Below are 17,132 nucleotides of genomic sequence, written 5' to 3' on the forward strand. Positions count from 1 at the left end.
ACATGCCCTATATGATCTTTCAACTGGCTTAAAAATCCACTCTTAGGAGTCCAGTTAATCAGAAAATGAACTGAACAACTATCACCTAGTAAAAATTCTCATGTGCACATCAGCTTTTCACTTTATTTCTTTCTTGGAAATGGAGTTTCACTATGTTGCCCAGACTGATCTCAAAACACCTGGGTTAAGTGATACTCCCCCCTCAGCCTCCCTAGGAGCTAGGACTACAGGGGTACCTCTGTGTGATTGGCCTCACATTAGCTTTTAATTTGTTTGAAATCTGTTATCGAATTCCATTTGTAACATTAATCTTCCAATGCTATAGTTCTATCAAAATTCCCCAAAAGGCTAATTGGAATTCATGTATGTAAGTTATTAACCCTGTCACGCAAATCAGGCAACTCTATGAAAGCAACACACAAAGCACATGGAACAAACAGCATAAAACTGATCTATTCTACTATGAATTTTATTGAATTTAAAGATGGTATTCCTTTAATTAAAAAAAAAAGAAACTAAAATTAAGTTGAACAAGCATAAGAGATAAAGCAATGATGAGGCCTGCTCAGACTATACTGGAGCAGACACTAGTTTATACCAGAGCCCACACGAGGGTGTTTTTATACAATACAGACAGACATTAACAGTAGCAACATAATGGCCATAGAATGAGACCCTAAGTGCACATAAACTTTGTGAGTTCTAGTGAAGCTCTGTCAAGCCTACCATTCTTTTCTTACCAGCCAGGTAACTCAAGTCTCCTAATGCCAGAAACTTTAAGGCTCTTACCAGCTGTAAATGACTACAACTGAAGGCCTTTTTCCTAATTGGCTGCTTTTCCAGTTTAGAGTTATCTAGCAGGTTAATTTTAACATGACAAATGATGTCATCTATATAGCTACAACATGCACTGGTGACAAGAAAGGTTTAATGAGTTTTGTGCTGAGACTGCTGGACCTTCTGGCTGGTCTTGAATGGTCCTGAGCATTCTGAGACTCAGTCAGCTGAGGATAAAAGGGACCTACCAGCCAGTTGAGGGGGGTGTTGTTAACAAGATAATCCATCACATCATCTAAAGATTCCTTCATTTTCTGTAGCTGCCCCTTGCTAGAAGTGAGGAAGCCATCAGACACTTCTTTAAAGGAGGCAGCATTGCGGAATACTGAGTAGATGTCGCCTGCCATCACCCCCAAGTGCTTGGCCTGATCTTGGATGTTCTGTGGTAACCCTTGAACGCTGGACAGGAGGGTGTGGCATGTGGTCTGGAGCTGCTGAGTCAGGTTTCGGGCAACAGCAAGAGTATGTGACTCGATGTGCTAAAAATAAGACCAAGTTAAGAATTAGCAGTGGATTCAACAGTATTATGTGTGAACTAGTTTAATCACAGTAAACTAGTTATGTGTCCACCATAAATGCAGACTCTGATATTTTAAAAATCCTCGTAACAATAGCTATGAACATAAGCTTAGGGTTTAAGTAACTTGCCCTAATTAACAGTTGGAAAATAGCTGAGTGGGGCATATGAACTAGTGCATGAGTCTCCAAAATTCCTCACCTTAAACTGAAGAAATATAACAGGCAGAGGAGACCAGAATAAAAACACAATCCATGCTAGTAGTATATTTAAATAACTCCTCCTCAAATAAGTTGACATAAACAGTCACTACTGATTTCAAGGCAAACACACATTAGCTTTCGAGACACAAAGAACCATTTTCTAGAACTCCAACACTAGTTTCTTCTTTCTGGAGCATTAGTCCCCTTTCTGGCCTTTAACCTAGTTTATTTACCCTTTAGTTCTCAGCTTTGCATTCATCTTTGACTCAACCACCCCACTCCAGGGCTGTAGTAGACAGCCTTCCTATATACTCTCATAGCACCTAGGTTTATCCTGGCAAAAAACACTACGTGTCTATATTCCCCATCAGTCTGTACCCATGTTTCCCATTTGGGGGGCAACATGTCAATCTGCAAGTTGTAAGATAAAGTTACTCTCTGCCCAGTTTTGTTTCTCTGCCACATAACAATCTATATAGACAATATTGTTCAAACTTTTGACAAGTAATAGTATTCTAAGAGAGTTGAAGGAATACTGTAATGAAAAGTCTAATAAGAACTTCACAAACTGTTGTAAAAACTATCCCAGTCCACTTACCTCAGCACAGTGGGATTCATCTGTATCATCATGGCCGATGCTCCTCTTCCAGTCTACCCATGAGAGATAGAGTTTATCCTGAGCACCCTGAATTTTCTGGTTGGCACTATGCACATTCTTTCTGGCAAATTCAATCTGGAACACAACAAAATAAGAAAAGGGAATATACTGGTCAAACATTTTTGTCAGCTTGTTTGCAGCTCCATGATATGAATCAGATAACATAAAAACCAAGAACCATAAGATTCTATCCTGATATCACTGTTATTTATTATCAATGTGTTAGTCAACCAAGCACAAGTAGCTCTTTCCTGCCCCTCTTTAACTATTAAACGACTGACTCCAAATGCACCTCTAGTTTAGCACACATAAGACAACTAAAATTCAGTTTGTATGTATGAAGGATAATTAGAACTATAAAAAGGGAAACCAACCTTCCTCTCCCCTTTTGCCAGCAACCTATTTCCTCTTCCAAGAAGAAATGGTTTTTCTACCATTGTACAGTACATACTGTTCTATAATTTGGCAGTCTTTAATAGCTACACAATAGTCTATTGTGGAGTACTAATTTAATTAGTCCCCTATGGTTGATGCGTACTGTTACAATGTCTTATGACTCTAAACAAATATATGTAGGATAATCAGAAGAGAAACTCCTAATACTGGTACAGGTGTGTTATAACTTTACCAGAACAATTCTTTGACTCTGTCCCATTTTGAATCTTCTAGAAGTGCACAGTATTGTTCTTTTTCTACATCACTACCAACAGCATCAAATTTTGCTAGTGTGACGGAACAAAAAAGGTATCTGTGCCTGACATCTGAGTAAAATTACCATTCGTATTTTCAGCTATTTATACTTCCTTTTCTGTGAATTGTCTGTATCCCTTTGCCCATTTTTTGCGGGGGCAGGGAAGGACACTGGGGCTTGAACTCAGGGGCACTCAACCACTAGGCCACATCCCCAGCCCTATTTTGTATTTTATTTAGAGACAGGTTCTCACCTAGTTGCTTAGTGCCTTGCTTTTGCTGAGGCTGGCTTTGAATTCTCAATCCTCCTGCCTCAGCCTCCCGAACCCCTGGGATTACAGACGTGCACCACAGCGCCGGCTGCCCATATTTTTATTAGATTTTCATAAGGTAAGATTAAATTCTAGGATTTCATGGGCTGAGGTTGTGGCTCAGCAGTAGAGCTCTCACCTAGCATGTGCAAGGCGCTAGTTCGAGCCTCAGCACTACATAAAAATAAATAAAATAAAAGGTATTGTTTCCGACTACAACAACAACAACAAAAAATTCTAGAATTTCTTGACTATACCTACTCTTATTCCATGAGATGAATGAGCTTATTTTGGATATCACAAAGGAAGCTTTACTCACCAGGTGAACAGTAGAATGAAGCTGAGAAATAGTCTCTTGGCTCATTTGCTTAGCTTCTTTAACCCTGTTGAGTGCCTGCTGGTAGGCCCGAGCGCGGAGCTTGGTAGACAGAGACCCCAGTCTCACATAATAACTTGGTTTCTGAACTTCATCAAACCCTTCAACTTTTTTTGCTTCTTTTTCTGAAGTTGGAAAGAAGGGACAATTATCAGTACCAATGTCTAAACTATAACCTGGGTCTTCTCTGCCCACCCACGTAGCAAGTACAATCTCATTTTCCCAAGACTGCTCAAGCCTTCAGCTGGGCTTGATCACCTGAATCTATTACTGTATCTAATACATGTTACATATCTACCCATGCTTCCTCCCACTAGAAATAACTTGAGCAATGAAGTACCTGGCACACCATAGATACTAATGTGCCTTTGTTAGCGATGATTCATTCTAATAATGATTCTGTAAAGCAGCCCACTAAAGACAACCCATGGCACAATTATGTATGCCAGTAATCTCAACATTACAGGAGATGGAGACAGGAGGATCCCAAGTTCAAAGGCAGCCTCAGAAACTTAGCAAGGACCTAAGCAAATGAGTGAGACCCTGTCTCAAAATAAAAAATAAAAAAAGGACCAGAGATATAGCTCAATGGTAAATTGCCCCGGTTTAAATCCTCCCCCCCCCCAAAAAAAAAAAAAAAAGGACAACCCATTTATAGAAAATTTTTTTCAAGGCAAATTTCTCCTGAAGCTTTAAAACTTAGTATGTTGGGGCGGGGGGTGAGGGATGGGGGTGGTTATCATTAAAAAGTTTTTTTAAAAAACCTTAGGTATAATTCAGTATGAAACTTCAGATTGCTTTAAGTAGGAAATTTATAAAGAAAGATGAGTGGTTATGTGGGGAAGGAACAAAGGACTGACTACAAACAGGCGTGAAGTATCTTTTGGGGACATAGGTCTGTTCTAAGCAATTGAATGAGATCCTGTCTCAAAATAAAAACATAAAAAGCACTGGAGATTTAGCTGTGTAGTAAAGCCCCCTGAATTCAATCCCTAGAACCAAACAAAACAAAAGTTCTTAAACTGGACAGTGATAATGGCTATACAACTCTAAATTTAGACTGAAAACAGGTAAATGTTTTTGGTATATAAACTCTACCTCAATAAAGGTAATCTTTTTAAAAGACAATCTTTATAGTTCTTTTTAAAAGACTAGTTTAAGGTATAAAACATTATTTTAAGACAAAATTCCCAATTACCTATTTCTTCTTCAGTGAGAGGAAGGTACTGATCTACCAGCATCTCGGATTTGCTGATTGCATTTTCTACTCCACTGCTCACAAACTGCACCATCCGACTTTCCAAAATTGTGTTAATGCCGCCATTGACCACAGACTTGGTCTTCTCCACCCCGCCAGTCACTGCTCCTTTGGTCTTGTCCATCACCCCTGTGATCGTGCTGGCTACAGAATCCTTGGCCCCAGTCATAGTAGTCATCACAGCATCTCTCGCCCCAGTCACAGCCCCTTTGGCACTGGCAACAACCTGAATGTGGAAAAGCAGATCAACTGGCAAATAAGGAATATGGGCACAAACCCACTGTAAGGTCTTACAGAGGAAGCATCATTTAAGAGTTAAAAAGGATTCTGGTCCTTTTGCTGCCTAATTTTAGGTCTTGGCTAAGTCACTAGTATTCAATTAACCTTAATTTCTTTGTCAGGTCTATTTGTCCTACCTAGCCACTCCTCAAGGATTGTTCACAGGTACAAATGAGGGAAACAAATATGAAGTTTGTTCATTTGTCAAGGCAAGTTGTTGTGGGACTTTTCTGTTTTATATTGTTTTGTTTTTCTGGGTTTTCTGTTGTTGTTTTTGGTGGAAGTTTTTTGTTTTTGTTTTTAACTAAATAAACCTTTGGTACAAAAAGTACTCTAGGGAAGAATGGCATGCTTATACTGAGAACAGCTCATGCTTGCCTAAAAACATAGCCATAGGTACGCCATGCACATGCTGCCCTTTGTACCCACAGCCCCAGAAGGTCAATCCACAGACAGTTCTCCATCCTGCTAGGAGTGCTTTAGATAGCTATCATTCATACAGGACCCTCTAAATCACCAGCCTGCCCATGCTCCACTCATGAGACCCTAACTCGTGGGAAAGCCTAGCTCACTATCTCATTTTGTTACTGTGGAGAAGATGCAGCTGGGTGTGGTGGTGCACACCTCCAACCCCAGCAGTTTGGGAGGCTGAAGCAGGAGGATTGCGAGTTCAAAGCCAGCCTCAGCAACTTGGCAAGACCCTAAGCAACTCAGAGAGACCCTGTCTCTAAATAATAACATAAAGTGGGCTGGAGATGTGGCTCAGAGGTTAAGTACCCCTGGGTTCAATTCCTGATATTAAAAAAACAAACAAACAAAGAAGGAGCTTTTCTAAGTTGGAGTCAGGGGAGGGAAAGGAAAAGACATGAAAGATTCCCTTCAGGCACATCTCAGGCATAGAACATAAAGTTCCAAAGTGATTTCATAAACTGGCGATTTGTCCAAGATGTACATGAAAGGTGGACTAAAAACCTAGATCCTGGCTTATTCCAGCGTCCCCCTCTTTTTTTTTTTTTTAAACTGGGGATTGAACCCAGAAGCGCTTTATCAGTGAGTTAATTCCCTAGTTACTTTTTATTTTTTGAGACAGGGTCTTACTAAATTGCAGACACTAGTCTCTAACTTGAGATCTTTCTACCTCAGCCTCCTGAGTAACTGAGATTATAAGCATGTGTCACCACACCCAGCTTCAGTGCCACTTTTAATATGAGAAGAATAAATTATAAGAAATATCATGAAAGTGGTAAAGGCTGGGAATTGAGACAGGGATCACAACACCATAACCCTTTCACCTGAAAACAGAATTACAAGAACATCTGTAGCTCCATAATTATAGTTATGTGATTAAATGTGAGGAAACAAAACTTTCTTTTCTCAAAACCAGGCTTCCAGCATGCTAAGGCAAACATTCTATCCCCTGAGTTATATTCCCAGCCTTTAAATGAACTATTTGACTTTAAGATATTTTCAACTTGATGAATTTATTGACATAACTGTCAAAAGTCAAGGTGCATCTGTATTACATACATGATAGAATAGATATGGTAATTTAAGATACATTGGATTCAGCTGGGTGCAATAGTACACACCTATAGTCCTACTTAGGCCACAGGCTAAGGCAGGAGGATCATTTGAGCTTAGGAGTATGAGACCAGCCTGGGAAAAACAGCCTGACTTCATCTCTTAAAGAATAAAAAACTAAAAAAAAAAAAAAAAAAATAGGGCTGGGGTATAGCTCAGTGGTAGAGCACTTGCCTGGCCTGCATAGGCTCTGTGCTCCATCCCCAGTATCACACAAAATAAGAAAGATTAAAAAGTTAAATAAGGCAGATTTTGCTAGTAAGTTCACCTGGAACTTAATTACATGGGCTTATTATTAAGGACCTCCACCCAAGATAAATGCGAACTCCTAGTCCTATAAACAGAAGTTATCTGCTTTAATAATTATACTAGAAATAACTAGCCCCATTGATTCCACTGCTTTGCTCATTTTAGTGCAAACTGAGATACACAAAATATCTCTTAAGTAAAAGGCAGTTACATAGGCCTTTAATCAAAGCACACAAAAGAAAAAAGTATGTAGTTGTTAAATCAAATTCAAATAATTTCAAAAGATTTATAAATCTTTTAGAATCTTTAGACTTATCTACTAATAGCTTATCATAAAAAAAAAAAAACTAGATGCCTTTGACTGGGGGTTTAGCTCAGTGGCTGATCTCTTATCTAGCCAAGTTTGAGAACCTGGGTTTAATCCACAGCATGGCAAAAAGCAAACAAAAAACTAGACATCCACAGGGCTGGGGGTGTAGTTCTATGGTAGAGCATGTGCTTTGCATGTGCAAGGGCCTGGGTTCAATCACCAACAAGCTACCACCCCAAATAAAAACAAACACACTAAACATCTAGTTCATGCTTCAAATGTCACATTTGCATGAGGATATGGTTAAAGGGGGAAAAAGGATCAAGAATAAAGGTGGTAATTTGTTACCTGTTAGTAAGGTTATATAGCTCAGGTCACATAAATCCAGCAAGGAAACTAAAGATCAAACTAAATTTGACATTCAATGTATTAGCATACAGAGCTGTCTAATTCAAGGAGAAGACATGGAAAGAGACAGGAGAGATGATGAGGGAGTATACAGACACTTGAAAACCTACCCTAAATTACTTGTTATTTATTAATATCTCAGGGGAAGAACTTTTTTATTTTAATTTTTTAATGTTTTTCCTCCAGTGCTGCAGATTGAACCCAGGGCCTCATGCATGCTAGGCAAGCGCTCTACCACTGAGATATATATGTATGTATGTGGGTATATATACACATACACACATACATAAACATATACATACACCAAGGCATTGGAAATGTCTTGATTTACTAGAGCTTTAGGCTTCCAACAACCCAATCTAATTCCTTTTAAATAAAGGAAACTGGCTGGGGATGTGGCTCAAGCGGTAGCACGCTTGCCTGGCATGCGTGGGGCCCGGGTTCGAACCTCAGTACCACATACAAACAAAGATGTGTGTCTGCTGAGAACTAAAAAATAAATTAATTTAAAAAATTAAATAAAGGAAACTGATTTTTAGTATTATACACAAATCACCAAAATTTAAATATCCAAAATGGAAAATAATTCATCAACAGATGAGTATGAAGCAACATTAGTGAAATTGTTAAGTAGATGTACATGTAATTAATTCTAAAGGCTATACACTAAACTTATCTACTTAAATTATGAAAGACAAAAGACAAAGGCTGGAGATTTAGCTCAGTGGTACAGCACTGGTCTTCCATGTGTTAAAGCCTTAAGTTCACTCCATACTTAGCACAGTAGGGGTGATTTAATCATGAAAAACAGAGACAGATTTCTCACTAATTGGTATCATTTTATGTATTTTTAATCTGAAAGAAACTTTCAGTACCTTATCTGAACCAAAGTATCACTGGGGTGGATAAGCCTATCATTTCTGTCAACATGGGCTTGCTGTCCTTATGCATGGTAGTCCCTATCAGCAATGCACCAAGTAAGAAAATCTTCCATATACCACTTCTGAATGTATCCAGCACCACACTGGAATCACTTATTTGAGACCCATTTCATCTACAAGGGCAAAGTCACAAATTGATAAGCTAAAAGTACTCTACCCAAAGCTGGCTAGTTCTCTGCTTCTTGAACACAACCTAACAAAAGTTCAGAAAGAAAGTTAGTGGCCAACGTCTTTCAAAAATACATCCAGTTCCAGGGTAAGGGAACAAACAAGTGTTTTCTTGTTTATGGCATGCACAGTCTGTGCTAAACAGTAGAATGTGAAAACATGTGCAGTAGCAGACCTCATTACTTTTGTCCCAAGCTCACCTGTGATGTTGGCTGATTCAGAATAGGCAATTTCTCCTCAATCCTGTCCAGCCCCTTGCAGGCATAGGTATTAGCAACTGCAACTGGAAGAATCACAAATGTTGCTGAGATTATATAGTGAAACTAAATAATGCCAATGTAACGTGTTATAGAATGAGCCCACACTACTGTACCTCAGGTCTTTAACCTTTTTATAACAAAACAACCAAAATGTTTAATGTTTCACCACAATATGCATTATCTGGCTTCTCTAGATCAGACAGAAAGAAGCTTGGTAGGTTGCTGGAAACTTTTTTCCACCAAGAGGTAAATAAGAGGGTGTAAAGGAGGTGTACACAGAGGCAACATCATGTCAGTAGGAAGTTGGCTAAGAAACTTCTTCCTCAACAGCTGACCCCTAATGTTAGTGCCAAGAGTAGCAAGGCTTTCCCTGAACCCTTATTCAAAGAATAAAGTGTCCAGAAACTCTCTCAAAATTAGCATTTCCATTTTAGTTTAATCCCTACTTAATTCATGTACCTAATTTAGTAGATGGCAGTACATTTTGGGTTCTCACCAGGAAACAGTACGCTAACAGCACTCTGGAGTTCCCTAATAAGGTACAGATTTCAGTCCAAAGCTTCCCCTAAGGTTGACCAAGCCAAGTACTCATACCAAATTCATTTGGAAATTGGCATTTAAAGGTTCCTTACAATCCTGCAAATTCATGACTTAACCCCCATTTCGGGAATGATTTAAGATTTTTATTAAAAGAAATTCATGCATACTGTGGAGAAAATAGAAAACTTCCCACTTTGTTGTGGGAATGTAAAGTGTTGCAGCCACTTTGGAAAACAGTCTGGTTGTTCCTCAAAAGCTTAAACACAATTATTATGTGATTCATGAATTCCATTCCTAAGTATGTACCCTAGAAAATTAAATTACGTCCATACAAAAACTTGTACATAGATATTCACAGAAATATCATCTACAAAATGTAGAAGCAACCCAAGTGTCCATCAACTGATGAATAAACAAAAACATGTCTAAGTACACAATGAGGTATTTTTCCACAATAAAAAGGGACGAAGGGCTGATATGATACAATAAAATGGATCAACTATGAAAACATGCTAAGTGAGCCAGGCATGGTGGCACACACCTGAAATTCCAACATCTCAGGAGGATGAGGAAAATCACAAGTTCAAGCCCAGTCTCACAGCAATCTAGCAAAGCCCTAAGCAATTTAGTGAGGCACTGTCTCAAAAAATAAAGAAAGAAAAATAATAAAAAGGAATGGGAATGTGGTTCACTGGTAAAGCACCCCAGTACTAAAGGAAAAAAAAACATGCTAGATAACCAACATTTTATGATTCTATTTTTCCAGTTCTGATGATTAAATCCTGGGGGACTTTACCACTGAGCCTTTTCTCTATTTTCATTTTGAAGACAGCATCTACTAAATTGTCCACACTGGCCTCAAACTTAGGATCCTGACTCAGCCTCCAGAGTAGTTGGGATTATAGGTATGCGCCACTATGTCCGCCACTATGTCCACTCACTTTGTGGCTCTAGCTTCTGGATGATAGGAAGAGCACTTGTCACCGCTACAGAGGTCATGGTCTTCACACCCTTCTCTGCCATCTCACACACAGACTTCAAGTAGGGATACTGATCCTTTGTACTGACATAAGCCGAGGACACCAGGTCATACGTGGAGCTCACCAAGGGCAGGTTGGCCACCCTAGTCACCACACTCTGTAACCAAAGAGGAGTAGATGTTAAGTTATAGAAACACGTCAGGAGAGGAAGGAGTCAAGAAAACGGCTATTTAAAATTCATACCGGTTGAGGATCAACTGCAACAGATGCCATTTTCTTCCTTGAGGAGGAAAAAAACAAACCTGTGGAAGAGAAACTGGATTTCAGGACACTGGGATGACTCCCAGATTAGTTCCCCAATCCAAGAAAACGCTTGCTCCTTTCAAGTGAAAAAAATTCAAGAGGTGCTAAGTGTGGTCTCCCATGCTTCTTCCCATCCTCTGAGTCCTCTCCTGGGCAAACACCCCTTAAGGTAGTTTTGGGAGCTTAAGTTTAAACTTAGAAAAGAGGCACAGCAGGGAAAGTCAAAGTTGTTGACATAGTTGTCTTGCTTCACCACCAGGAAGCTAGAAATGCCCATCCTTAACTGGGGATTTAAGGGATTCCACGTTAGGCTAAACTCTACCACTAAGGTAAACCACAAACCCTTTTTGAAGACATGGTGTTCCTAAGTTGCTGAAGCTGGCTTCAAACTTGCTATCCTCCTGCCTCAGCTTCCTGAGTCGCTGGGATTATAGGTGAGACCCACTATGCCCAGCTTCACAAATGCTTTTTTTTTGCTCACAAATTGCTAACCAGATTAAAATCCATGTTGAGACTAAAGAAAAGTTTCAATAGAAGATATTTTAGTCAACACTCCTTTGAGAAATCAAAGGATCAGGACAATAAAGTTGGAGCACTTTTATGGGGGCTTATTTTTAACTCCCTTCTAAAAGGACTGAAACTACTTTATGAGCAACCAAGCTTAAGAGGAAGGAGGTGCTCACAGGAATTGAAAAACATTTCAGGATGTGTTACGTGTATATTTTTGTAGCCCCAAGGACCCATACCCACACAAAACTGCCGCCCTGACAATCAGCTGACCTGGAAGCAAAGAACCGGCCAAGCCGGCTGCCCACCACTTCTGGGCTTGTCAGCCCAAGTCTCCCACCACCAAGGTGTGACCCTACAAGACCCTACAACTGTGACGTTCTACAAGAAATGAGTAAGAGCCAGCCGCGGTGGCACACACTGGTAATCCCAGCGTCTAGGAAGGCTGAAAGCAGGAGGATCTGAGTTCAAGACAGCTTCAGCAATTTAGCAAGACCCTGTCTCTAGATAAAATACAAAATAGGGCTCACTGGTAAAGCGCCCCTGGATTCAATCCTTGGTACCGAGACAGGTCGAGAGAGAAAAAAACAGAAACCTGGAGAAGTATTGATAGCCTTATTGTTACTGTATACCCCCCCAAAACTCTTGCCTTACAACAATTTCCTAACTCCTTCCCCACAACCTTCCTTGCACACCAAGAGATACTTGATAACAGCACAGAAGCTATTAGGAGAAAAGCCTCCATCAACAAAAGCGCCGATGGAGCACGGACGACGGAAAGCAGGCGTCCCGGAGCCCACCCGCTCCCAGCCAGGCCCCGGGACCACCGTCCTCGGCGGTCCAGTTTAGAACCCCGCTGGGAGCACAGCAGCAGCCCTCAAAACCCGAGGATCCCTCCCATCTCGGCATTGCGGGGTGGCCCGGGGCAGCTCGCTGGTGCACGGTGGCTGGGGGGTGCGCACCCACCGACAGACCGCAGCGAAGAGGGGAAGAGGCGGACGAATCTCAGGAGTCTCGCAGGCCGTAGAGCAACCCCGACACGCTCACACAGCGCGGCTCCAGGGCGCCCCCGCTATATATATGCCCCACCTCGGCCGCCCCGCCCCGCGTCTCTGCAACACGTGATGGAGGCCAGGGACGAGCAACACCTCAGGTCAAAGAACGGGTGTCGCTTTCAGTTGCCTGCCTGCGCCTCCTCCCACCGCCGCGGGCCAGCGGTATGACCAATCAGGGAGAGACGTGAGAGGGGCTGCCAGTGGGTAGGGACCTCCGCCAGGTTCAAGGGCCCTGGAAGGAGGGGGCGGCTGGAGGGAGGGGGGGGGCACCTGCCTGGGGGAGGGGATCTTAGCCTGATCCGGGCCTAAGGAGAGACAAAAGAGGAGGAGCATATATAGCGGGGGCGCCCGGAGCCGCGCTGTGAGCACGTGGGGGTTGCCGTATAGGTCTGCGGGATTCGCCTGTCGCTTCCCTCTTTGCCTCGGTGTCAGTCGGTGGGGAGCACGTGTTTTCCCGTTTTAGGGGCCCAGCGAGGTCGGTGGCAAATGGCGGAAGGAGCCCAGGTGGCCTTTGGGGTTTTGAAAAACGCAAATGAACTCTTAAGTAGTAGAGCACGCAGGAGCGAGGCCCTGGGTTCTAGCTCCAGACCAGGAAGGTAATTAATCCTTAGAGTGAATCCTCAGAATGGAATTCTTAAAAAAGGGCAACCTTGGCTGCTTCTAGGATATTTTTAGCAAACAAGTAACATTTAAAGTTTATGAAATTCTAACCCAACAATGTGCTTGTGGAAAGTTCTTCCACTGCTCTTTTGACTGTTTAGACAATTTGTCAAACACTTTTCTAATTTAAAGATGAATGGAAATTTTCAAAAAGAGCCCTAGCATGAGCGTCTTCTGTTGTCTTTCCTTCTTCTCTTCCTCTTTTTCCTTTTCCTCAAAAGACTTCATTACAAGTGATTTCCTAATGATATGGCCTGTGCTTATGCAAGGTGGCCAACTTTCATTTTTTCTTTTTTTAAATCTTTATTTACTTTTCACCTGGTGCTGAGGATCGAACCCAGTGCCTCACATGTGGTAGGCGAGCGCTCAACAGCTGAGCCACAACCCCAGCCCCAACTCTTTTCTTCTAATTCATAGTTTAAAAAAAAATTTTTTTTCTCCCTGGTACTGTTAAAGAGCTGGGGCCTTCTGAAACACTGAGGTAGTGTTAAAATACACCTTTCAAACCTAGATTTGGGTGATGAAGTCAGATTTCAGACATGCCACGCAGAGTAACAGGAATGAATTTATTGAAGGGACAGGAGAAAGGAGGCCCTCTCAAAAGAGAGAGTGGGTCGTCTCCGAGAGGAGAGAAACAATGTGCCTCTCTTTTACTCTAGTGTTATTGGGAATCCCAGAGAAGTTCCCAAAGAATCCTGCTCAGGTCCACCCTCTTTACTTTTGACTGACAGCAAGATGACATCAGACTTCCAAGTACCCACTGCCATGGCAACTCTAGATCACCTTAGCCCATGCTGATCAGTTCATAATTGGATTATTAACCATATAGTGTTACAGATTTTATGGTTAGGAGGAACTGTCATCTCCCAGACTTTTAGGATCTGCTCACAAAAATCTTCCCCTTAAGAGTAATTTATCAACATTATTTTGGGCCTGCATTTCTCCTGCAGTTAACAGGTAGTTTGCTGAGGAATGTGACATGTCCTGTCCATTTAGGCCAGTCAGGGCTGCAGGTATAGCTTCTTGGAAAAGAAAGCATGTACAGGTCAGCACTGTGGACCTATTTTATAGGATTATTCTCTTAACTTCATGTTCCCTCCATTCTCATCTCTCTCTTCCCTAACAGTAATAGGGATTGACCACAGAGAGCTTTATTACTGAGCCATATCTCTAGCTGGTCTTGAACTTGCACTCCTCCTGCCTCAGCCTCTCAAGCCTCTGTGATTACAGCTATGCACCACCATGTCCAGCCTCCATTCTTTTTTAAATTTGATTTTGAGACAGGATCTCCCTGAATTGCTCAGGCTGGTATTGAACTTTTGAAACTCCTGTTTCAGTCTTCCCAGTCCCTAGAATTACAGGTTTGCACCACCGTGGCCACCACTGCTTGATTTTTTTTTTTTTTTTTTCGTAAGAAATCTAAATTATCAACATCCATGTCTCAGTTTTTTCTTGTGTAACAGGGACTTGAACCAGGTTATTTTTGCACACAAATTGTGTGGCCACCTGAGGCCAAGTATAGGTTTAGTGGATTTCTTCCCTGGAGAGAGGAAGGTACCTCCAAGTGAGATTGCCACTGGCTTTGGTCTCCAACCTCTTGGGAAAAGTAGTGCCATCCCATCTTTACAGTGGAGGCAAAGGAGAGGCTGTAAAACACTGGAGCCCCAGAGACAAGCTGTTTGTCAAGCTATGGAGTTAAAACTGTGAGAAGCTTAGAAGGCATTCACCTCGGTTACTTAAGCAATGTGTGTGGGAAAGGACGCTGTTTATCATATTTAAAGCTCCAGATTGACCCATAAAAATGTATCCCTGGGGCTGTGGCTCAGTGGTAGAGCATGTGGCATGTGTGAGGCGCTGGGTTCCAGATTCTCAGCACCGCATATAAATAAATGAATAAAATAAAGATCTATTAACAACTAAAAATTTTTTTTTTAAATGTATCCCTAGCTGTGTGTGGTGGGGTACACCTGTAGTCTCATCACTCAGGGAGGCTGACGTGGGTGGAGCCCTTGAGTCCAGGAATTTGGGACCAGTTTGGGCAACATAGCAAAGCACCTGTCTCTAAAAATAAAATAAAAATCTCTTTATTTAGCCAGACTCAGTGGCCTATGTCTGTAATCCCAGTATTTGGGGAGCAGAAGGATTACAAATTCAAAGCCAGCCTCAGCAATTTAGCAACACCCTGTCTCAAGAAATTAAAAGGACTGGAGATGTAGCTCAGTGGCTAAACACCCCCCCCCCCAAAAAAAAATTTTTTCTATTGAGTTAATATCTAGAGTCTCTTTTGGGCATTGTAGATTTTTTGGTATTTTTGAAATTGAAAAGTTGAATGATTTTTTTTTGGGGGGGGAGGGGGTATTTTTGAAATTGAGGACAACTTCCTCATGCTGAAAGTAAAGGCTAAAAGGCTAGAAGGTGAGGAATATCTAAGAGGCTAAGTAGAGATTACCCCCTGCCCCACCAGTCCTGCACAGGTTAACTAAATCTGCATGTGTATTTACTGCATTTTTTTCTCAAATTGCCATCTCTATTAAATTTTTCTTTCCACAGAGCCTCCAAAGGTGGAAATTGATTCATGTGTTTTGTTTGTTTTTGAACCCAGGGGTGCTTTACCATTGAGCCATATCCCCAAGACCTCTTTTTTTTTTTGGAACTTGATAAGTTCTTAGGGCCTTGCTAAATTGCTGAGGCTGGCCTTGAACTTGTGATCCTCCTGCCTCAGCCTCCTAAATAACTGGGATTACAGGCATGTGCCACCACAATCAACTAAGATGGAAATTTTGAAACAAAAATTTTCCTTAAATTGGCTTTGAATAAAACCTATTTTCCTGCCAACTTGACTGAATATTTGTAAAATAATGAGAGGTGTAGCCTAACCTCTCCAAACAGTAACAGTACCATAAGGTAATGTTATTGAAAGCTTCTCCTTGCATCCAATGCCAATCCAGTAATGAGGACACATTTTTGAGAAAAAGGAAAAACTTTTATTGCTTTGCTAGCACAGGAGAAACACAGGGGACTCCTGTCCCAGAGGCTGTGATTCTGTCTATCAGAGGGAACAGGAGGTTTTTAAAGAGGTGAATCCAAGGCTGCATTCCACATGTTCTCTGTCAGAGTTGTAATTCACTTCTTAATTTGGGAGCTGGTCTTTTCTGAGATCTTCTGGTGTCATCCCCAAATCTAAATTACTTTTTTCCTATGGTGGGTGTGTCTTCAAGGACTGATAACTCTGCCTAAAATGAGTGAGAAAGGCAATCCTGTGTCTCCTGAGATTATGGAGAGAAAGAAGTTAGGGAGGAGGAGAAAGAGAAGAAGAGAAAGAAACATGCCCTTTAAAAAATAAGTCACGGTGTCAGAGCAGCAAGGGCTAAAATGGACTATAACAGGGGTTCACTTGATGCTTTGACTATATCCCTGGGGCTTTGAAACTTTCATTTTTTTTTTCTTTTCCCAGACTTCTCCTTGGTCTTCTTTTTTTCTGGTCTCTCCTCTCTATTCTTATTTTCTCTTTTTCATCTCTATAAAAACCCCCCTGTTCCTATGGATGGGCAGAATCACAGCCTTTGGGAAAGGAGTCCCCTGTGTTTCTCCTTTGCTAACAAAGCAATAAACCCTCTTTTTTTCTTTTTCTCAACTGTGTCCTTGAGGTCGGGGATACAGATCAGCTGGTAGAACACTTATCTAGCATACACAAGGCCCTAGGTTCAATCCCCAGCACTATCAAAAACAAACAAAAAAACCCAACTGTGTCCCCATTGGATTGGTATCAGGGACAAGGACCAAGCTTTCAGCAACAGGACCACTGTTACAATAAAGCTCTATGTAATTTTCGGTCTATATTATCACTCTACCCCTATTCTATACATATTTCTCAGTAATCTGTCAGGTATTGGGTTGGTAGTAGCTAGCAATGGGAAGTGAAATGTATGTCAAAGTCACAGGTTTACTTCTAAGTACTCTTAAGAGTTTTCTTTAAGTTACTGCCAAGACAGAATAAATAATTTGTAGCAGATAGCCTGTAGAAAAACATCAGAGTATGCA

General features: G+C 41.3%; 1 protein-coding gene across 1 annotated transcript; it reads right to left on the bottom strand.

Moving 5' to 3' along the window:
* Nucleotides 1-451: 451 nt before the first annotated feature.
* Plin2 (perilipin 2) lies at nucleotides 452-12,475 on the bottom strand. The gene is given in 9 exon segments (XM_046467349.2): nucleotides 452-974; nucleotides 977-1,316; nucleotides 2,156-2,290; nucleotides 3,536-3,717; nucleotides 4,791-5,076; nucleotides 8,987-9,069; nucleotides 10,528-10,723; nucleotides 10,810-10,868; nucleotides 12,343-12,475. Coding segments are annotated over 8 exon segments (1,299 nt in total). The 5' UTR covers nucleotides 10,840-10,868; nucleotides 12,343-12,475; the 3' UTR covers nucleotides 452-927.
* Nucleotides 12,476-17,132: the final 4,657 nt, after the last annotated feature.

Source organism: Marmota monax, unplaced genomic scaffold (genome assembly GCF_021218885.2).
Source record: "Marmota monax isolate L192 unplaced genomic scaffold, Marmota_monax_Labrador192_F-V1.1 WCK01_AAM20220418_F8-fsc00033, whole genome shotgun sequence".
Lineage (NCBI taxonomy): Eukaryota > Metazoa > Chordata > Mammalia > Rodentia > Sciuridae > Marmota > Marmota monax.